Source organism: Macrobrachium rosenbergii, chromosome 19 (genome assembly GCF_040412425.1).
Source record: "Macrobrachium rosenbergii isolate ZJJX-2024 chromosome 19, ASM4041242v1, whole genome shotgun sequence".
NCBI lineage: Eukaryota > Metazoa > Arthropoda > Malacostraca > Decapoda > Palaemonidae > Macrobrachium > Macrobrachium rosenbergii.
Window position 1 is genome coordinate 20930172 of NC_089759.1, and position 24240 is coordinate 20954411.

General features: G+C 33.3%; 3 protein-coding genes across 3 annotated transcripts; all 3 read right to left on the reverse strand.

Annotated features, from left to right (window-relative positions):
- Positions 1-910: 910 nt before the first annotated feature.
- LOC136848444 (keratin, type II cytoskeletal 3-like) lies at positions 911-1948 on the reverse strand. The gene is made up of 3 exons (XM_067120731.1): positions 1825-1948; positions 1429-1565; positions 911-1201 (listed from the first exon to the last, which is right to left on the reverse strand). The coding sequence occupies exons 1-3, from the start codon at positions 1843-1845 to the stop codon at positions 1063-1065; spliced, it is 297 nt and encodes a 98-aa protein (XP_066976832.1). The 5' UTR covers positions 1846-1948; the 3' UTR covers positions 911-1062.
- An 11314-nt stretch (positions 1949-13262) lies between these two features.
- On the reverse strand, positions 13263-14326 carry LOC136848445 (claw keratin-like). Its single transcript, XM_067120732.1, has 3 exons — positions 14163-14326; positions 13673-13809; positions 13263-13431 (listed from the first exon to the last, which is right to left on the reverse strand). Exons 1-3 carry the CDS (start codon positions 14181-14183, stop codon positions 13314-13316), a joined length of 276 nt encoding a protein of 91 aa, XP_066976833.1. The 5' UTR covers positions 14184-14326; the 3' UTR covers positions 13263-13313.
- Positions 14327-17159: 2833 nt separating this feature from the next.
- Positions 17160-18322, reverse strand: LOC136848446 (keratin, type II cytoskeletal 3-like). The gene is made up of 3 exons (XM_067120733.1): positions 18264-18322; positions 17542-17678; positions 17160-17311 (listed from the first exon to the last, which is right to left on the reverse strand). The coding sequence occupies exons 1-3, from the start codon at positions 18282-18284 to the stop codon at positions 17170-17172; spliced, it is 300 nt and encodes a 99-aa protein (XP_066976834.1). The 5' UTR covers positions 18285-18322; the 3' UTR covers positions 17160-17169.
- Positions 18323-24240: the final 5918 nt, after the last annotated feature.

Consider the following 24240-nt stretch of genomic DNA (forward strand, 5'->3'; position numbering starts at 1 on the left):
ACACCAGTAGTTGATATATGTATCTTATCGCACAGTCAACTAACCCTTTTAAGATCTGAGATTTGATGTTTCAACACACAACACATGTGACAAATATAAGAGAAAATACAGAAAACATATACATTATAAAGAAAATACACTTATTACAAAGCCTCATCATTATAATATATATATAAATATATATATATATATATATATATATATATATATATATATATATATATATATATATATATATATATGTAACTTAAATTCAAATCTGATATACATATACAGCACAGCAATTGCTGACTACAGCACCTTATACAACTCTTGATGAATTTACCACAGCAGCTAATCTTATAAGGGTATTTTATTGTTAGATGAACCAATAAAGAAACTTAATGTTAGCTTAAGTTGGTGTTGTAATAACATTGGCACTTGTACTCATAAGGAACACGTGCAACAAAAACTAAATTTATTCAATTTCGTATCTGTAAGCAAAGAAAGCAAAGGACATCTAAAATGGATTAATAAGTACGACCATAAAAATGTATAATTTTTCTCTAAGTAATTTTTAATTTCTTACCAGATAAAATATACCACAAGAGTAATTTTGATGATGATTACCATCATGGTAACGGCAACCATAAAAGTCAATTTATACTAGATTCGATTGATTACTTTACAAACACACACACATATATTTATATAATATATATATATATACATATATATATATATATATATATATATATATATAATATATATATATATATATATATATATATAATATATATATATATATGTGTGTTATATATATATATATATATATATATATATATATATAATATATATATATATATATATATATATATATATATATTATATGTATATATATGCATGATAATACTAAGCATAGTCACAGGAATCTATAAATTTGCAATGGCAGTATCTAAAATATTTTAGCAGATGAACAAAACATTACTTTTGAAGGGGAATTTTTCCATGACTATTTTTTCCTTTTTCATTAAAGGATAATTAAAGTATGTAATAATGATTATTTTTTTTTATTGCGAAGTGTTACCATCCATAGCCACCATAACGTCCTCCGAACCCTCCAAGTCCTCCAAATCCTCCAAGTCCCCCAAATCCTCCAAGGCCTCCGAATCCTCCAAGTCCGATTCCCTTGCCAACGGTAACGACTCTGCTTACCACGGGACTATGAGGTGGGGAAACAAGAGAATTAGACCCAGCTTTGATATGAATAATGCATCACTCTCAAAATATACAAATCGATTATGGAAACTAGTATGCTTCATAACGCAAAGATTTATGGATATTTATCTGCAAACCTGACCTTGAGAATAAAGTGAAATCATTGTTTATATCCACGAAGATTATTTTTGCTTATTTAAGTAACTTCATTATGAGAATAAATTAGCTTACCGGACAACAGCGACTCCTCCATATCCACCACCCAGTCCATAGCCTAATCCTCCACCCAATCCACCTAATCCAATGCCTAATCCACCAGGCATGGCCAAGGTTGAGCAGGCCAAAGCCATAACAATGGCCACCACAAACTGTCAGGAGAAGTGGAGGTTGAGCATTTAGTAACTGGTGGATCACTGGTAAGGATCTGATATCATTTTCATAAATTAATATTGATGAGTATTTAAGTTAGGTCACTAGTGATCAAGAGTGAGTATAAAGAGAGAGAGAGAGAGAGAGATCAAAGCAATAGCACACAGCATTTATCGTGTCTCACATTTTGATGAATGAAAAGTTCGAAATGAATAGCACTCTACAGTGTTTCAAATATTTTCTTCAAAATAAACTTACGACTGGGCGAAGGAAGTTCATTGTTGAATGTGTGTCTTCTGGAACTCCTGAAGAAGGATTATGCTGTGGACGAGTTCTCCGCTGGTATTTATACCTGACGGAAACTTACGTCCTTGGGTAGATGAGTTACCTGAATGGCCGGGCGAAGAAAAGTTGCGTAAGAGTAATGACGGTTTTATCTCAATTTTTTTCCCCTCATTTTTTCGTTCCTGCTTTCGGGAGGTCATCGTCTCGTCCAGTTTAGCGGTATCTTAGGAATGTATCCATTCAAATAGCACGACTTCTTATTGCCATTTGTGTTTAAGTAATATACATTTTAATATACATTTTAACCAATATGAATGTTCTAAAATAATTAAAAGTTCTAAAATATCTAAGTAAAGGACTCTAGTTAAGTTTTAAACCTTTTAGCGGTTGGATTCATGTGCAAGTGATGGAATTTGTCAGGCAAATTCTTAATGTATGATTTCTCTTCCTGAAAGTTCTTATCATAACTTCCTGCAGGCAGAATATCTCTTAGAAATATACCGTTCGGGAGATCCCATACTGCCTTTTAGCGGGTAATTTCTTAAAGACTTATATTTCATCTTTGCGTTTTAAAGATCGAGTAATATTTACTTTGAATGAATGGCTCAGGTCATTCATTAATATTTTTTTTAAAAGAACTATCATTAATGAGACGTTCTTCCCTGGGCTCCCTTCAAAGTAAGAACGCAGCTCTTTTGTGAAATCTTTGTGAGCTCTTTTATTTATTTTTCCGTCACTTTGCGATGGACATTTTGATTAGATAGTGAGTAGCTTCCGCTTACATACTCAAGTTAACTATGGATAATGACGCAAGTCACAATCGTTTGTGCGCGCTCGCACACACACACATGCACACAAGTGTGTGTGTGTGTATATATATATATATATATATATATATATATATATATATATATATATATATATATATATATATATATATATATATATATATGTAAAATAGAAACGTATTCAGATTTAGTGTATACTTGAGTGCATATGCATAAATCTATGTTCACAAGCAAACTGTAATCCAGTGTAGTACAAGAGTACAATACTGACACAAGTGTAAATCTTGTAATTTCATAAAACAAAAAAAAAAAAAAAAAAAAAAACCAACTCCCACAATGCAGAAAAAAGTCGGTAATTTTGCAGTTAGCGACGTTATCAATGCTACCTGGCAAGCCTCCCTAAGGACGCCAGATGCCCAGTAGGTATAAATACCAGAGCAGAAAGCAAGGAGGGCATAGCACTGCCTGAGTTGAGCAGACGCCTTTGAAAGCAAACCGCCAACCATGAACTCCCTTCGCTCAATCGTAAGTTTATTTTGTCTAATTGAGATTCTCGAAAGGAATTCTAACCATAAGTAGAATCTGCTATAATTAAACTGAGGGCTCACACTTTTATGGCAATACCGAAAATTACCATTTTATTAAAGTTTTCTTTTTTATTCTTTATTAAAGTTTTCTTTTTTATTTTCGGAAGGGTTTAGATAATATTCACCATTAAATTAATATTGCATATAGGTATGTACAGTATATAAGAAAGAGGTAAGCAGATAGGTTTCCGTAGACCAACTTTTATTGACAATAGTTGTTCATTATTAGTTATAAAGAAAGAATTGATCACAGCTCTAGTATTCATAAAATGCCAAACGATTGATCCTTTCCTTTGGTTATCTAGATGCATAGAGATGGTCAACGTTCTTATGTTTCTGACTTATTCCACTTGCACCGTCCCTGCTTTCTCTCTCTCTCTCTCTCTCTCTCTCTCTCTCTCTCTCTCTCTCTCTCTATATCTATATATATATATATATATATATATATATATATATATATATATATATATATATATATATATATATATATATATATATATATATATATATATATATGTATATATTGACCTAACTGAAATACTTATACGCATTAATAAATGAAAATGATATTCAGATCCTTACCAATAATCCAATTGTTCCTAATTGCTCAACCTCCTTTTCTCCTGACAGTTTGTGGTGGCCATTGTTATGGTTGTGGTCTACTCAACCTTGGCCATGCCTGGTGGATTGGGCTATGGATTAGGTGGATTGGGTGGAGGATTAGGCTATGGATTGGGTGGTGGATTTGGCAGAGTTACTGTTGTCCGGAAGCTGTCATATCTACCCTCTTACTTTATTGTTGTTATAATGTCATTTAAATTTGTGGATGAAATTATGTTGAAGCGATGATTTTCCCATATAATCAGTTTTCGGTCTTGCATTATATATCGGTTAGTCTTTGGATTATGAATTAGATTACTTTCCATCATCAAATTCAATTATTAAGAGTGATACCATATCCTGTCAAACCTGAGTCTAGTTATCTTCTTCCTTCCTCCATCTCATAGACCCGTGGTAAGCAGAGTCGTTACCGTTAGCAAGGGAATCGGACACGGAGGATTCGGAGGCCTTGGAGGATTCGGGGGACTTGGAGGATTTGGAGGTGTACGTTATGGTGGCTATGGATGGTAACGTTTATCAATACCATCGAATAAAAGCGTAATAAAAAATTTCAATAAATATTATATATTGTTTAATACATATTTATCTTATCCTTTAATCGAAAAGTGAAAAGTATTTTTTGTAAAATATCCATTTTGGAAGCATTGTTGCGTCTAGTTCCCAACCTAAATGGTTTTGTATACTGACATTGTAATTCCAGTACTTTCCTGTAGCTAATGATTAGCTTAAACAACCTAAACTGAACTGTCGAATGTTAATTCTCTTCCCATTAGGAAAAATTGTAAATAAAAGTCTGCTCCATATCACGATTGAGACTAAGGGCAGCTTCATTTCTGACAAGTGGAGAATTTACTCTACCCGCAAGTGTTGCATTATCGGCATGCTGAACAATCATATCACCTTTGTATACTAAAAATAAATGCGGGCCAAGAGCACTAACTTGCTGAACACCAGACGCAATAGATCTTGGTTCGCTTAAGATCCCATCAGTAGCAACTGGCTGCTACCTGAGTGCAAGGAAATCGTACATATCCACCCACTCCAAGATTCTGAAGTTTAAAAATAAGAGCCCTATTGTTTAGTAGGTCAAAAGGAGCACTAAAATCTATATTTGAATTCTCTACAGTAAAAACCCTTATCATGGTACTCTTGCAAATGGCATGTCAAATCTAAAAGTACATCCCAGGTACCTGACTCTACTATATGCATATCGACTACTAGCGAACAATCCTTTGGGTTCCGTATACTTGTATAGTGGCTTAAATATAAGTGTTTCTGCAACTTTGGAGAGTACAAGGAGAACAGATATGCCACACTTTGGAACAGGCACTGTATTGCTAAGCTTGCGCTGATCAGCAAAGATACTTCATCGACAAAAAAATCTGCAGAATCTACTAACAAATGAAAGAAATCATCAGGATATCTTCCTCCCCAGCTATCAAGATTATTAAGAATTTTCTTCACATCCCTGGAACGAAATGCAAATTTTGTACAATGGGTTTTGGATGACAAATATCCGGGAGAGGGACATCCCCAGCTGATTGCTTAGCTTCAAAGGCTCGATGAAGCAGTTCAGCCTTATCCTTAGGACCAGAGGAACAAATCCACTTTCATTTGTTAAAATTGGTGGGATGGAAGACTAGTCTCACCAAAAAAGAAAAAAAAAAAAACTTGTTTGGTAGCTCTTCCTGAGTATTTTCTTCCTAAGGGAATCATATCAGCTGGATAATATCTTTCCCAAAAGAGCGCAGGATGCGTGTAAAAGTAATACATAAAAGATATGTTATTATTTAGAGAATTCTCAGTATTCAAAAGATTTCCATATCACGATACGTGCTTTCGTAAGTATTCAACATATACTAAATAACTAAGGACTATATTTTCCTATGCATCTTGGAGTTAAATCGTCATTGATATGTAGCAAGTCAGAAGTTTAAGTGCTTGCAAGAACATTTCTTGTGTTAACGATGCTTAATGAGGAATTGAAAAGAAACTAAGAAAGTCGTATGTTAGGATTAGATCATGAGAAACACCAAAACCTCTCTCTCTCTCTCTCTCTCTCTCTCTCTCTCTCTCTCTCTCTCTCTCTCTCTCTCTCTCTCTCTCTCTGTATGTGTGTGTGTGTGGGGATATCTGCGTGTCTGGGTAATTCATTATGGATTTTGATGGTTTCTAAGGATTTAATCCTAAAATCAGACATTAGTAGACATTATTACCATATTAAAGCCTTATTAAGCATCGTCACCAAAAGAAAATGTTCATGCAAGCACTTAAACTTTTGATGCATGACAAAACAATGACGTTTTTGTTGTATGGTGACCAGGAAAAAATAGTGACTTTTTTACAATGTCTACAGAGGATAATTATATATATATATATATATATATATATATATATATATATATGTATGTATAATATGAAGATAAAAAGGCCCATAAAACACTATTTGAATGTTGCAACCATATAATTCGGGCACTTCCTTCTGTGGCCCTGTTCACTGGTAAAATATGGACAGATGAAATGTTACAAGGGTACATATACAATGCATATATAGGTGTGGCATTAAGTCTCCGATGGTATGCAGGTGACCGTTTCCTAAGAAGGAGGAGAATAAACAATTCCCTAGTGGTTTTTGGCCTCATTAACTCCCGTTTGGCGACGATTCTGGTGGTCGTGTTCCCTGGAACACCTTCTTCAGAAGCGGTCTGAGGATTAAAGAGTCGATGTCGTCCGATTTCCAATGTCCTCCTGACAAGTTCGTATTGTTGGTTTGATTGATGATAGCAGATTCCAGCATCTTTCTTTTGTACAGACAGCTACTTTTGAAAACCAGCTTCGCCCCACTCCAGTTTATGGAACGGCCTGTATCTCTGATATGTAGGAAAATCCCCGAACTCTCTGAAGCATAATGTACTGATCTTTTCTGCTCTGTTATTCTTTGCAAGAGTGATGTACCTGTCTCCCCCACGTAAATGTCATTACAATTGCTGCACGGTATCAAATAGTGTTTTATGGGCCTTTTTATCTTCATATATATATATATATATATATATATATATATATATATAAAGAATTATAATTACTTTGATACTTGATTATTATTTATGAAACACCATTGGTTGATTATATATATATATATATATATATATATATATATATATATACACACATATATATATATATATATATATATATATATATATATATAACTTGAATTCAAATCTCATATACATATACAGCACAGCGATTGCTGACTACAGCACCTTATACAGCTCTTGAAAAATGTGCCAGAGTAGCTAATCTAATAAGGATATTTTATTGGTAGGTGAACCGATAAAGACAATTAGTGTTAGCTTAAGTTGGTGTTGTTATAACATTGGCACTTGTACGCATAAGGAACATGTGTAACAAAAACTTAATTTATTCCACTTCGTATCTATAAACAAAGAAAGCAAAGTACATCTAAGATGGATTAATAAGTACAACCGCAAAACTATATAACTTTTTCTATAGGTAATGTTTTAACTTTTTACCAAATAAAAAATACTACAAGAGTAATTTAGATTATAATTACCATCATGGTAACAACAACCATAAAAGTCAACTTGTGCTAGATTCGATTGACTACTTTACACATACACACACACACACATATATATATATATGTGTGTATATATGTATGTATGTCTATATATAAATGCTTGATAATACTAAGCATAGTAACAGGAATCTATAAATTTGCAATGTCAGTATCTGAAATATTTTGGCAGATGAACAAAATATTTCTTTCGAAGGGGAATTTCTCCATGACTGTTTTTTCCTTTTTCGTTAAAGGATAATTAAAGTATGTAATAATGATTATTTTGTTATTATGTAGTGTTACCATCCATAGCCACCATAACGTCCTCCGAACCCTCCAAGTCCTCCAAATCCTCCAAGTCCCCCAAATCCTCCAAGGCCTCCAAATCCTCCAAGTCCGATTCCTTTGCCAACGGTAACGACTCTGCTTACCACGGGACTATGAGATGGAGAAACAAGAAAATTAGACTCAGCTTTGATATGAATAATGCATCACTCTCAAAATATACAAATCGATTATGGAAACTAATTTGCTTCATAACGCAAAGATTTATGGATATTTATCTGCAAACCTGACCTTGAGAATATTGTGAAATCATTGTTTATATCCACGAAGATTATTATCCACTTATTTAAGTGACTTCATTATGAGAATAAATTAGCTTACCGTACAACAGCGACTCCTCCATATCCACCACCCAGTCCATAGCCTAATCCTCCACCGAATCCTCCTAATCCAATGCCTAATCCACCAGGCATGGCCAAAGTTGAGCAGGCCAAAGCCATAACAATGGCCACCACAAACTATGTCAGGAGAAATGGAGGTTGAGCATTTAGTAACTGGTGGATCACTGGTAAGGATCTGATATAATTTTCATATATTAATACTAATGAGTATTTCAGTTAGGTCAATAGTGATCAAGAGTGAGTATAAAGAGATAGAGAGAGAGAGAGATCAAAGCCATAGCACACAGCATTTATCGTGTCTCACATTTTGATTAATGAAAATCTCAAAATGAATAGCACTCTACAGTGTTTCAAATATTTTCTTCAAAATAAACTTACGACTGGGCGAAGGAAGTTCATTGCTGAATGTGTGTCTTCTGGAACTCCTGAAGAAGGATTATGCTGTGGACGAGTTCTCCGCTGGTATTTATACCTGACGGAAACTTACGTCCTTGGGTAGATGAGTTACCTGAATGGCTGGGGGAAAAATAGTTACGTAAGAGTAATGATGCTTTTATCTCAATTTTTTTCCGCTCATCTTTTCGTTCCTGCTTTCGGGAGGTTATCGTCTCGTCCAGTTTAGCGGTATCTTAGGAATGTATCCATTTAAATAGCACGACTTCTTATTGCCATTTGTGTTTAAGTAATATACATTTTAATATACATTTTAACCAATAAGAATGTTCTAAAATATTTAAAAGTTCTAAAATAGCTAAGTAAAGGACTCTATTTAAGTTTTAAAACGGGTTATTTGAAAGTTCTTTTCATAAAATCCCTGCAGGCAGAATATCTCCTAGAAATGTATCGTTCAGGGATAGAGGGCAATTTCTTAAAGGATTATATTTATCTTTGCCTTTTAGCAGGCAATTTCTCAAAGGCTTATGGTTCATCTTTGCGTTTTAAAGATCAAGTAATATTTACAGTACTTTGAATGGCTCAGGTCATTCATTAATATTTTTTTTATAAAAGGTATATCATTAATGAGACATTCTTCCCTGGGCTCTCTTCAAAATAAGAACGCAGCTCTTTTGTGAAATCTTTGTGAGCTCTTTTATTTTTTTTTTTAGTTACTTTTATTTTTTTTTAGTTACTTTACGATTGACATTTTGATCAGATAGTGACTAGGTATAAATGCCCGAGCAGAAAGCAAGGAGGGCATAGCACTGATTGAGTTGAGCAGACGCCTTTGAAAGCAATCCGCCAACCATGAACTCCCTTCGCTCAATCGTAAGTTTATTTTGTCTAATTGAGATTCCCGAAAGGAATTCTAACCATAAGTAGAATCTGCTGTAATTATACTGGGGGCTCATACTTTTATGGCAATACCAAAAGTTACCATTTTGTTGAAGTTTTCCTTTTTTCATTTTCGGAAGGTTTAGGTAATATTCACCATTACGTTAATGTTGCATATAGATAAGTGTATAACAAAGAAGTAAGTAGATAGGTATCCGTAGACCAACTTTTATTGACAATAGTTGTTCATTAGTTATAAAGGAAGAATTGATTCCCGCTGTAGTATTCGTGAAATGCCAAAGAATTGATCCTTTCCTTTGCGTATCTGGATATATAGAGGTGGTCTATGTTCTTATATTTCTGGCTTATTCCACTTGCACTGTCCTTGCTCTCTCTCTCTCTCTCTCTTTCTCTCTCTCTCTCTATACATGTATGTATATATATATATATATATATATATATATATATATATATATATATATATATATATATATATATATATATATATATATATATATATATATATATATATATATATATACAGTATTGACCTAACTGAAATACTTATACGCATTAACAAATGAAAATGATATTCAGATCCTTACCAATATTCCAATTGTTCCTAATTGCTCAACCTCCATTTCTTCTGACGCAGTTTGTGGTGGCCATTGTTATTGTTGTGGTCTGCTCTACCTTGGCCATGCCTGGTGGATTAGGCTATGGATTAGGTGGATTGGGTGGAGGATTAGGTTATGGATTGGGTGGTGGATTTGGCGGAGTCACCGTGGTCCGGTAAGCTGTCATATCTACCCTCTTACTTTATTCTTGTTATAATGTCATTTAAATATGTGTATGAAATTATGTTGAAGCGATGATTTTCCCATATAATCAGTTTTCGGTCTTGAATTATATGTCGGTTAGTCTTTGGGTTATGAATTAGATTACTTTCCATCATCGAATTCCATTTTTAAGAGTGAGATATCATAGCCTGTCAAACCTGAGTCTAGTTACCTTCTTCCTTCCTCCATCTCATAGACCCGTGGTAAGTAGAGTCGTTACCGTCAGCAAGGGAATCGGACACGGAGGATTTGGGGGACTTGGCGGATTCGGAGGATTTGGAGGACTTGGAGGAATCGGAGGACGTTACGGTGGCTATGGATGGTAATAATTCTCAATAAACACCGAATAAAAACGTAAAAAGACTGAATAATTACATATTTTCCTTATCCTTCAATAAAAAATGAAAAAATATTTTTCGTAAGATTCTCCTTTTGAAAACAACTAAAATGCTTCACATAGTGACAAAGATGTTCCAGTAGATTCCTGTACATATATACATTTGCACTTGTGTATGTACATAATTATATTATCTTCCTAAAGGGTGGTGTCGATATATATAATTTTATATATATATATATATATATATATATATATATATATATATATATATATATATATATATATATATCTATATATATTTATTATATATATATATATATATATATATATATATATATATATATATATATATACTTTTATATATATATATTATATATATATATATGTTATTTTATATATATATATATTATATATATAGCTCTTAAAGAAAATTAATATTTATGGTTGTTGTTACTACAGTAGAACTGCAATTATTATTATCAAAAGTCTTATTGTTGTTGTATATTCCCAATGTTACTTATGAAAAAGCTGTAATTTCTACCATCGACTTTGTAAAGTATCTAAGCTTTCTTTTATTTTCTGTATTCATAGATACAAGCACAAAGAATTTTGTTTTTGTTTTGTTTTACGTGCTCTCCGTACAAGAAACAGCCCGTGTTAGTGGCCTACATTGCCAGCATAATCTAACAGTAAAAAGTATCTATATGTTTGCTAATCTGATAAGTTATCAATAGATTTATAATGTATGTGGAGTCAGGAATTGGGGTAGAAACACTGCTGTGCGCAATGTGCATTTTACAGTCAAAATCAACTTTAATTTAAATCTATCTCAGTGGTCGATTGGATGAGATCACTATCACCTTGCTTTTAACCCTAAAAGGGTTAGGTTCGAATCCTAGTCAGGTTATTTATGGGTAAGTCTTCCTAAGATTCAGTAAAAGCGATATTCATATCTGAATACACAACACACCCACACACACACACACACACACACACACACACACACATATATATATATATATATATATATATATATATATATACATACTGTGAAGCCATATAAGATCGACCGTATCTTTTAGTTTATCTGAAAGGAGATCAACGTTCATTTCCCGGTTTTCGCTGTCACCCAATGAACTGTTAGCTCCAAATCGCTTCTGTTTTACAAACCCCTTTTTTGTATAAATGATGCCCCGATGCGAATCTCTCTCTCTCTCTCTCTCTCTCTCTCTCTCTCTCTCTCTCTCTCTCTGCCTGGCTTTCTATAAAAGTTAAGAGGATCTTGTGGTTTCTGAGGATTTAATCCTAATGCAAGGCATGATGGCATTAGCTTCTTAGCGTTTCATTAACAATCGTCACTAATAAGAAATCTTACAAGCATTTAAACTTACGATTTGCTACAACGCAATGACGTTTTCGGTTTAAGTTGGCCATGAACAAATATTGAGGGGAAAAATAATGACTCGTCATTTTTGTTTTTTAGAACACCTAAAGAAGGTAGTACACTTGCACCCTTACAAAAATGAGATATTAGTAGAGTTTTTAAAGATTGCGGTTTTTTTTCATTTAAAAATGACTTCTTGAAATCATCCATTTTTCAGGAATCTTGCGCTTTCTTGGTAAAGCTATGATTGTATTGACATTATTTTCCCGAGGAAAAGTAACCAGGAAGCTCCACTCAATAAGATTATTTTTTACTGTAAATGATTTATATAAAGGTGACATAAGTATGCACAATAATGGACAATTTTTTTTAACAAATCGGTATTATTTATACTGTCCTTTTTTATTTTACTTACCTGTCACTTTTTATTTCCGATTTTTCCTCCACTTTCTTTCAAACTTGTGGGAAGAGAACTGACACTAAGAGTTTAGTTAAGCTGCTATAAATGCTAAACATTAGCCACAGGGTTCTACTGAAATTGCTGTTTTATGTAGTATCTGTACAGTCACTCAAAAATGTTTTGCAAAATACTTCAAAACTCTTCGGATAACAGCTTATGATAGTGACACCTGGCGCTATTTGGCAACTCCGTCGTAAGCGCATGAAACAAGCACAGACTCGATTGGTGCGTCAGAGAATTTACCTCCCGTTTTCCTTGAACCAGTTTATAGTTCTCTCTTTCACTATTATAATTTCTTTATTTCGCTCTTCATCATTATTGTAATTCCTTTATTTAATCATTTATTCTCTCTCTCTCTCTCTCTCTCTCTCTCTCTCTCTCTCTCTCTCTCTCTCTCTCTCTCTCTCTCTCTCTCTCTCTCTGCCACTGTGTATCCATTGGGTGTTACCAGATTTTCTCCCTGTACTTTTCCATTGGGTTATTTATCCATGAAGAAGAAAGTCTCAGAATTTACTCCCATAAGGATTGAATGGATGGCTAATTATAGTTTTTTATTTGACTCTTTTACCCTACCATCATGAGTGAAGTTTTTCAAAATGTTTTGTTATTATTCGTAATACTGATTTTTCAGTCACAATTCTTTTTTATATTGTTAACCGTATGATTAATAACCAGAATCAAATAAGAACAGCACATTTCCTTGTATATATAAAACGAATAAATTGTTGTTAGGTGAACGAAAACTTCTGGAACATGTAAAACATTTTTAAGTGACTGTGCACAATATTACTTTCAAAAGACAATTTTCTAAAAATTATATTACCCTTTGAGTAATGGATAAGAAAACATTTATTAATGATTCATTTTTGTTTATTAAATTTTTAATCGCCGGGCATAGGGAAATGTTACCATCCATAGCCACCATACCGCACACCTCCAAATCCTCCTAATCCTCCAAGTCCTCCAAATCCTCCAAGGCCTCCGAATCCTTTGCCGACGGTAACGACTTGGCTCACCGCAGGTCTATGAGATGGCGGAAGAAGACAATTAGACTCAGGTTTGATAAGGCTAATGCGTCACTGTCAAATAGAATGAAATTACGGGAACTGAACTAATGTATTTCATAATGCAAAGATTGATCAGATTTAATCCTTTACTCTGGAATAAAGGAAAATCTTTGTTTAGACCCAGCAAGATTTAAATAGACATATATAAAAGACCTCATAATACGAGTAAACTAACAGGGGAGAGATTGACAGCTTACCGGATTACTGTGACTCCTCCAAATCCACCACCTAATCCGTAGCCTAGTCCTCCACCGAATCCACCTAATCCGTAACCTAGTCCACCAGGCATGGCTAAGGTTGAGCAGACCACAGCCATAACAACGGCCACCACAAACTGTGTCAGGAGAAATGGAGGTTGAGCATTTAGTAACAAGTGGATCACTGGAAAGGATCTGATATCATTTTCATTTATTAGTATGTATACGTATTTCAGTTAAGTCAGTAGAGAGAGAGAGAGAGAGAGAGAGAGAGAGAGAGAGAGATTCGCATCGGGGCATCATTTATACAAAAGGGGGTTTGTAAAACAGATGCGATTTGGAGATAAGAGTTCGTTGGGTGACAGCTGTGTCTCGCACTTTGATGAATAAAATGTTGTTTTGTAATTTTAATATTCAAAGAATTTGGAGGAATAATCAGAATGAATATTAATCTAAAGTATTTCAAATATTTTCTTCAAAATATACTCACAGCTGAGCGAAGGAAGGTCATTGTTGAATGTGTGTCTTGTGGGACTCCTGAAGAAGGATTATGCAGTGGGCCAGTTCTCCTCTGGTTTTTATACCTGACGGGAAACTTACGCCCTTGGTGGGGATGAGTTAGCTGAATGGCCGGGCGAAAAAGTTACGCTATAGTAATGGTTCTTTTTCCTTGTTCTTTTTTCACGTTTTTTTGGTTCCTGCTTTCGGGAGGTTAATGTCTGGTCCAGTTTAGCGGTATCTCAGCGATGTGTACTTGAAAGTATCTAGACTTCTTATAACCTTCTTTGCTGGTCCGCTGGTATAGTGGTTAGTGTCGTGGCATGCCATTCAGATACTGCTGCAGTGTGGGGTCTGCGGTGGGAGGTTGAAACCAACATTCTTTGGAAGCTTGAATTTAAAGTCAATGGCCCCTGTGTGCCTGTTCCTTGTGAATAGGTTTCGTCTGTTGTAATAACAGTAATAATACATAAAGTATGGACGTATATATTATGTTTACTTTAATTCTCATACCAGCGGAGAACTGGCCCTTTGCAAAATTCTAATAAAAATGTTGTAAAATATATAAAAATTCTAAATATATCTAAATAAAAGATTCTGTTTAACTTATAGAATTTTAGTGGTTAGTTTCTTATACATGGACTGGAATTTGTCAGCCGGATTTATCAGATTAACTTTTCGAAGACCGTTTTTGTCCTCTTGTGCGTTGCTCTTTCAATTCGACCTTTAAACAAAGATCGTGTCTTTTAACTTCCTTGGAGGAATTAATTAATCTTTAAAAACGAAGTGTGTCTCCTTGAAGTCATTTCATTCGGAAGGTATTTTCTCGAAAGTTTTGTTGTAAACATAAAAAAGAAGTACAATTACTTAGAATGGGTCAGTTTATTCATTTATAGTACTTATGAAAAATATATAATTAACGGGACATTCTTCTCTGTTCTGTCTTCGTATCATGAACAGAGTTCTACTGTGAAATTTGACTGATAAACATACAAATCAAAAAAGGGATTTACTTCTCTTAGTAATGAAAGAAGCAAAACAGAACGGGATGATGAATTACCACCTGCTAATAAGAATGTATCCATGACTTTAGTTGCTGAAGTCACTTATATTCATTCAGTGAAAAACAGAATTCAGATTGTGTAGCTGTTCCTGATTAATTTTTCTCAAGAATATCATATCAATGGAATCGTAACTTTAGGAAAAGGGCGCAAGATTCCAGATAAATATATGATTTTGAAAAGCGATTTTTGACAAGAATATTTAATTGACATATCATATGAGTGAGAAATGCAAGTCTGTTACCTCCTTTAAATATCGTAAAAGAACATGCCGCTATTTTTTCATAGTTATTTACAAAACCAAATCAGAAGTTTAAGTACTCGTAAGAGAATATTGTTTTGCCGACGATGCGTAATAAGGCGCTAAAAAGAAGCTAAGAATGTCTTGTATTAGGTTTAAGTCTTCAGAAACCTCCAGAATCCACGATAGATTACATCGACACTCAGAGAAATGACCTTTGAAAGCAACTGGTTCGAGAGAATTTGCAACAGCTGCATCATGTATTATGGCAAAGGAAATACACAGCTTACCTGAACCTCACGAGCAATAAGTTGGTGGATTAGGGAAGGAACTTCGCAACATTGAAAGCAAGGAATAATACCTTTACTAAGTTGATAACAGAAGCAATAAACAACCACCTTATAAATATATGTATACACAATTGTATGTGGATTTTTTTATTTTTATGCATATATGAACACACAACACACACAAATACAAGAAACCTATACGCACACACATACATGAAAATATAGTTATTATATATATATATATATATATATATATATATATATATATATATATATATATATATATATGTATTGTGTGTGTATGTATTATTTATCAAACATGCATTATATATATATTATATATATATATATATTAATTCCATTTACATCTTAGTTTTCGTAGCTTTTTTTGACACATTAAAAATCGTCGCCAATTGAAAATTTTTACAAGTTCTTAAGCATCTAATTTGTCACAAAACATTGAGAAAATAGTGACTTGTTCTATTTGGATATCTGATGAGTATAATAGGCTTGTAAGCTTACAAATATGAAATATTAAGGAAATAAGCTTTTCAGTGTTGCGCGTTCTATAAGTCAGTTTGAATCTATTTTTTAAGTACTTTTTCATAAAGTAATCATTCTGCTTACGAGATTTCCTTGAGAAAAAATTATCAGGAAGAGGTACCAAATAGGATATTATTATTATTATTATTATTATTATTATTATTATTATTATTATTATTATTATTATTATTATTATTATTATTATTATTATTACTTAGAAGATGAAACCTATTCACATGGAACAAGTCCACAGGGGTCATTAGCTTGAAATTGAAGCTCTCAAAGAATATGGTGTTCATTAGAAAGAAGTAACGGAATGAAGAGATCCCTTATTAAAAAACAAATAAATAAATTAGCAAATTTATAAATAGATAGAAATGTAAATAAATTATTAAAATACAAGAATTGTGTTAGGGTAATAATACATTGCATCATCGCTTGAATTTTAGAAGTTCCACTGAAGTTTCGTTGAATGAATAAAAGTGATACCATTATCAGTGGGTAATAGACAAATACTTATTTACAGGTCAGTAATCTTTATACTTCCACTTTTTACTTCTTTCATTACAAGAGGAGACTAAATCTGTTCCTCTTTTGACATGCAAGTATGTTTACCGATTACTTTTTCCTTCCATGTTTCTCTACGCTGAAGAGTTCATTAAGCTATTTATGCCAAACACTAGCTTCAGCAATTTGCTGAAAATGCTGTGTTAATATCTTAGGCTTTATTAGGTATCCACAATATTGTTTGCAATAGGGGAAGTTCCAAATCAATATTTTTCCCATTTCGATTAAAGGATAAGAAAATTATGTAGTACTGATTATTTTTTTATTATGTTTTTATTTGATGGGCATTGCGAAGAGTTACCATCCATAGCCACCATAACGTCCTCCATATCCTCCAAGTCCTCCTAATCCTCCAAGTCCTCCGAATCCTCCAAGTCCTCCGAATCCTCCTAGTCCACCGAATCCTTTGCCGACGGTAACGACTTTGCTTACCACCGGTCTGTGAGATAACCGAAGGATGGAGACAATTAGACTCTGGTTTGATTAGGCTGATACATCACTCTCGAGATATACAACACGATAAGAAGACTAACTTACCTCATAAAAAAGGATTAATTGGTGTTTAAATCCAGACCTGACCTTAAGATCAAGGGAAAATAATTATTTTAATTAAAGAATATTTCCACCAAATTATCGAGGTGACGTCATACTAAGAATACACTGGCTTACCGGACAACAGTGACACCGCCATATCCACCACCCAGTCCGTAGCCTAATCCTCCACCCAATCCTCCTAATCCATAGCCTAATCCACCAGGCATGGCCAAGGTTGAGCAGACCACAGCCATAACAACGGCCACCACAAACTGTGTCAGGAGAAATGGAGGTTGAGCATTTGGTAACAGGTGGATCACTGGTAAGGATCAAAATATCACTTTCATTTATTAATACTGAATAATATTTCGGTAAAGTCAATATTGATCAAGAATGAGTAGAGAGAGAGAGAGAGAGAAAGCAAGGATGGCATAAGTGGAGTAAACTAGAGCCATAAGAAGGGCCACCACCACCATTAAGCATTCAGAGACGCAAGGGAAAAAGATCAGTTCTTTGGCATTTAATAAATACAAGAGTTGTAAATTATTCTGGATTTATAACGAATGAATATCAGTTGTGCATATTAATGAACTATGTCTGTATCTCTGTTCAGCTCTTTCTTTTTACAATATTTATATCTATTTTGTATTAAATGGATATAAATATCCTTTTTGTATTAAAGGATTCTTATCATCTGTTATATCCTTTGTGTATAAAGCTTTAATATATTATTATACTTATTTTTAACAACAGCCTTCAGGTAATATAATGAAAGTATGAATTCCCATTTAATCGAACAGTTTTTCTTTATAGGAGAAATCTTTTCGAGAATGATGAATACTGAAAAATGAACTTACGATTGAGCGAAGGAAGTTCATGGTTAGAGGAGTGCTTTCAGAAGGCGTCTGCTTGATGGTCAGGCAGTGCTATGCCCTCCTTGCTTTCTGCTCGGGTATTTATACCCGCTGGGAATCTCGCGTCCTTGCAAAGGCGTTACCAGGTAACCTTGCTGAAGTCACTGGGTGCAGAATCACCGACTTTTTTCCTGGAACTTGTCAGTCGTTTTTTGGAGTCGGAGGAATAACGCAAATTTACAGCTGAATAAATACAGTAATCTTCTATTAAATTAGATTTCAATTTGTTTACAAACTTGAATATACACTATCAAGTATATCCTCTGTGATTATATTATATATATATATATATATATATATATATATATATATATATATATATATATATATATATATATATATATATATATACATATATATATCATATATATGAATATATATATATATATATATTTTTATATATATATATATATATATATATATATATATATATATATATATATATATATATATATATATATGTGTGTGTGTGTGTGTGTATGTAATTAAATATATTGGTGTGAGCGTGCTTGTTTGTTTACGTATGTACAATCACTAAAAAAAGTTTTGCAACATAAAAAAAAAACTTTTTGGACAACAGCTTATAATAGCGACATCTGGCGCTATTTGGCAACTCAGTTGTAAGCGCCTGAAACAACTGAGCATTATAAGCAGGGCTTTTTCTGATACTGCTTACTGTTGTCATATTTTACTTAATTAAAGGATGTTACTATAATACTTCAGAGGTCATTACTGTTCTTATGTTTTAATATTTTCATCTCCAACTGCCATCATTATCGTTGTTTTATCTCCTTCATATGTGTGAACTTTGTAGACATAGGCCTACGACTGTTACAAGTTAAACTATTAGTCTTATTAACATCAACAAATACGACTTTTGTAAAGATTTGCTTCACATTATTATTAATTAAATTTCTGAATTACTAATCCTATGTATATTGTGAACTAGTGAAACTTAATATAAAATATACTGAACTAGACTAACAGATTTCACGTCTATTTTTGTAATACATAGAATATAAACGCACACACATACATACATACATATATATATATATATATATATATATATATATATATATATATATATATATATATATATATATATATATATATATATATATATATATATATATATATATGATGCCGTTATCATGTGTAATTTCTCATTTCTTTCATTGCTACTTAGGCCTATCATTTTGATGCCTCTTATGAAGTTAACTGAATATATAACGCCTATTTTTGTATTTCTTATTATCTAAGTTTCTAAAGAATTAAAATTAGCTAGAAGTTCAACATTAATTTAGTTAATGCTAAATGCCAGTATGCCAGCAGTGAAGAAGACTACCATGCTCATCAGTGGAGAATGTCTCCTCCTCATCACCAAAGATGACTCGTACAGAAATCATCGGCCACTGGATTTATATTATAACGCAAACCCTAGCCTCTATTCTTTGTGTTTCGCTGATATGAAGTGTTTCTTGGCAGGAGTGTGATGAAATAATATCTTGGTCTCATGTAGCCTGTTACGGATGGTTTGAGCAGTAACTTGAAGGGAGAGCGTAATGTTCTCTCTTTATAGCAACATCGGTTGTCAGGGGGGAGTTAGGCGGAGCTCCTTCAGTGATCATCCGATGATGATCCTTAACAGTAGTTTTTACAATGGATTTATCATGTTTCCTCGTTCTCTCTGTTGTTGTATCCCTCTATACATGGTTGTTTTATTTACGCTAAACTGCCGAGCAATATCTACGATAGAAACATTAGTCTTATCAAGCTAATGATTGTGGTGCGGATGAGTCTCTTGCCCAACTTACCGGTGCAAGTGACGTGACAGTTTAGTTTAACTTTCCTGCCCGAATGTGGAGTCACACGATAACATACGACGTTATGAGATTTTTTCTTTTTTGTTTCTGACAACGATAATGGTTGAATTCGTTCTTTATTTATTTATATAAAATTTCATTGATGATTATTCAATATTATTTTTTTAGTTCAATAAGCTTTTATCTGGATTCGAAATATAGTTTCTTCTTTGACTCTTTTGCCCAATCATCTGAAGTGAAATTTTTCAAAATGTTTCGTCATTTTTCGTAATATGAATTTTTCACTCACCATTCTTTTTTTTTATATTGTTAACCGTATGATTAATAACTAAAATCGAATAAGAAAATTACATTTCCTTGTAAATATCAAAAGAACAAATTACTGTTAGGTGAACGAAAACTTCTGGAACATGTTGCAAAACATTTTTGAGTGACTGTACATGTGCGCGTACAGACCACTGTGACATGCGTCAGTCATCCTTAGTTAACATGATGCATTTAACCAGAGGCGCCTCACTATTTGAGACAAATGACCTTCACGATATGACTGATTAGATTTAAAAGTACTTATATAGATGCCGCAAAAGAATGATTGTGTCGATACTTTGAAAATAGAACTATGAAATGTCTCATTATATGAACTGAGGCATTCAAAGTAAATGTTTCTTGATGTTTGAAACGCAACCATGAGAAAAGCCTTTGAGAATATGCTTGTCTAAATGAAGTTTTGCACCTGGCGAAAGATAAATGTTCAGGTAGAAGTTAAAAAACGTTCTTTCGTTGAAGGTTTAATTAAAAGAACACCGCACAACAGGACAAAAAAGCTGATCAAATAACCAGTCTGGAAATGATGACTTCGGGTAACAAGTTCCAGTAGATTTATAAAAATGGATCACTAAAACGTTAGAAACTGAAAGTCATGAAAATTACGTAATTATATTTCACACAAAGAATAGACGCTGCAACCTGACAATGAGTGGATAACAATCTATTTTATGCAGGTAGCTGTGCTGCTACTTTGGTAAATAGCATATCCCGGAAAGCCTCTAAACTGGATCAGGCACTAACCTACAGAAAGCAGGAACGAAAGAGAAAAATTAAAAAAAAAAATTGTTACTCTGGCGTAGCTTTTTTTTTTCGCCAGTGCATTCAGTTGACTCATCCCCTCCCAAGGGCGTAAGTTTCCTGTCAGGAGAATTGGCCCATCGCATAATCCATCTTCAGGAGTTCCAGAAGACACACATTCAACAATGAACTTTCTTCGCCCAGTCGTAAGTTTACTTTGAAGAAAATGAGGGAATTTCTCTCTCTCTCTCTCTCTCTCTCTCTCTCTCTCTCTCTCTCTCTCTCTCTCTCTCTCTCTCTCTCACTTCATATTTGTTTTTGATCAATATTGACTTCACTAAAATGAAAGTGATATTCAGATCCCTTCCATTGATCCAGTTGTTACTAAATGTTCAACCTCCATTTCTCATGACACAGTTTGTGGTGGCCATTGTTATGGGTGTGGTCTGCTCAACCTTGGCCATGCCTGGTGATTAGGTTACGGATTAGGTGGAGGATTTGGCCAGGGATTAGGTGGTGTATATGGCGGAGTTACTGTAGTCCGGTAAGGTGTCGATATGTCCCTTGTTAATTTATTCCACTTATGAAATGGGTAAGATATATGTATGGAATTCATGTTGAATTTAAACAAGGATTTTCTCGTCACCTCAATGTCCAATTTAGAGTAGACTACCAATTAATCCTTTTATTATAAAGTGAATTAGTTCCTGTCATCGTATTGTATATATTTTGAGAGTGACGCATCAGTCGTATCTAAGCCGAGTCTAATTGTCTGCTTAAGCCATCTGACAGACCTGTGGCAAAGAAAGTGGTTGCCGTCAGCAAAGGAATCGGGCGAATTGGAGGATTCGGAGGCCTTGGAGGATTTGGAGGACGTTACGGTGGCTTTGGATGGTAACATTTTGGCATAGCCAACGAATAAAAAGGTAATCAAAAATGAATCAGTAGCCTATTACACTATTGTTTTTCCTGTAATCAAAAGGTAAAGAAATGTTTTTCGGAAAATTCTCCTTTTGAAAGCAATATTGCGTATAGCCGCTAACTAAAATAGTTTGAGATACTGACATTGCATTTTCCAGTGGATTCTTGTACCAAATGTTTAGCATTAACAGATAAGTTGAACTCTCTGAGTAGTAGTTTCTCTTCACGCAAGTTTGGGAGAAAGGAGAAGAAAAAATTAGAAATGAAAATTTGAGTGGTAAACATACAAATCAAAAAAGGAATTTTGTTCTCCTCTTAGTACTGAAAGAAGCAAAACAGAACGGGATGATGAATTACCACCTGCTAATAAGAATGTATCCATGACTTTAGTTGCTGAAGTCACTTATATTCATTCAGTGAAAAACAGAATTCAGATTGTGTAGCTCTTCCTGATTAATATCTCTCAAGAATATCATGTCAGTGGAATCGTACCTTTAGGAAAAGGGCGCAAGATTCCAGATAAATATATGATTTTGAAAAGCGATTTTTGAAAAGAATACTTAATTGACATATCATATGAGTGAGAAATGTAAGTCTGTTACCTTCTTTAAATATCCTAAAAGAACTTGTCTATTTTTTCATAGTTATTTTACAAAACCAAATCAGAAGTTTAAGTACCTTTAAGAAATGACCTTTGAAAGCAACTGGTACGAGAGAATTTGCTACAGCTGCAACATATATTATGCGAAAGGAAATACACAGCTTACCTGAACCTCACGAGCAATAAGTTGATGGATTACGGAAGGAACTTCACAACATTGAAAGTAAGGAATAATACTTTTACTAAGAAGCTAAGTTGATAAAAGAAGCAATATACATCGACTTTACAGATATACTTATACACAATTGTATGGTCGCGCTGAATGACCATATAGGTCCCAGAGCTTGGCCTTTGTCCTAAATACTGTATTCCATTCTATTCCATACACAAGTGTATGTGGATTTTTTATTTTCTTTTATGCATACATGCAGCACGCACACATACAGTACATGCATTTTATATATATATATATATATATATATATATGCATGTGTGTCATTACAATTTATGTATGTATAATATATATATATATATATATATATATATATATATATATATATATATATATATATATATATATATATATAATTAGTGACATTTATATATTAGTTTTCGATAAGTTTTTTTTTTTTGACGTTATCATTAAAAATCGTCGCCAGCTGGAAATTTTTACAAGTTCTCAGGCATCTGATTTGTCACAAAGGAATGAGAAAATAGTGATGCCCTTTTTGGATATCTGATAAATATAGTAGACTTGTAAACTTACAAATATGAGATACTAAGGAAATAAGCTTTTCAGTGTTGCGAGTTCTATAAGTCAGTTTGAATCTATTTTTTAAGTATTTTTCATAATTTATCATTCTGCTTACGTGATTTCCTTGAGGAAAAATTATCAGGAAGAGGTACCAAATAATATATCTTTATTATTATTATTATTATTATTATTATTATTATTATTATTATTATTATTATTATTTTTATTATTTAGAAGATGAAACCTATTCATATGGAGTAAGTCCACAGGGTCATTAGCTTGAAATTGAAGCTCCCATAGAATATGGTGTTCATTAGAAAAAAGTATCGGAATGAAGAGATCCCTTATTAAAAAAACAAACAAATAAATGAGCAAATTAGTAAATAGATACAAATGTAAGTAAATTATTAAGATACAAGAATTGCTTTACGATAATTATACATTGCATCTGCGCTTGAACTTGAGAAGTTCCACTGAAGTTTCACTGAATGAATAAAAGTGATATCATTATAAGAGAAGACTAAATCTGTTCCTTTTTTGACATACAAGTGTGTTTACCGATCACTTTTTATTTCCATGTTTCTCTCCTTTCTTTTAGATGAAGGCGAAGAGACATTAATACTCTGAAGAGTTCATTATGCTAATAATGCTAAACATTAGCTTCAGAAATTTGCTGGAAACGCTGTGTTAGTATCTTAGGCTTTGTTAGCTATTCACAATATTGTTTGCGATAGGGGAGGTTTCAAATCAATA

Coding starts and splice junctions, on each gene's coding strand:
- LOC136848444 (XM_067120731.1), bottom strand. CDS start 1,845: ATGAACTTCCTTCGCCCAGTC. Junction 1,566..1,824: donor TGAACTTCCTTCGCCCAGTC/GTAAGTTTATTT, acceptor TTCTCCTGACAG/TTTGTGGTGGCCATTGTTAT. Junction 1,202..1,428: donor GGAGGAGTCGCTGTTGTCCG/GTAAGCTAATTT, acceptor CCCACCTCATAG/TCCCGTGGTAAGCAGAGTCG.
- LOC136848445 (XM_067120732.1), bottom strand. CDS start 14,183: ATGACCTTCCTTCGCTCAGCT. Junction 13,810..14,162: donor TGACCTTCCTTCGCTCAGCT/GTGAGTATATTT, acceptor CTCCTGACACAG/TTTGTGGTGGCCGTTGTTAT. Junction 13,432..13,672: donor GGAGGAGTCACAGTAATCCG/GTAAGCTGTCAA, acceptor GCCATCTCATAG/ACCTGCGGTGAGCCAAGTCG.
- LOC136848446 (XM_067120733.1), bottom strand. CDS start 18,284: ATGAACTTCCTTCGCTCAATC. Junction 17,679..18,263: donor TGAACTTCCTTCGCTCAATC/GTAAGTTCATTT, acceptor CTCCTGACACAG/TTTGTGGTGGCCGTTGTTAT. Junction 17,312..17,541: donor GGCGGTGTCACTGTTGTCCG/GTAAGCCAGTGT, acceptor GTTATCTCACAG/ACCGGTGGTAAGCAAAGTCG.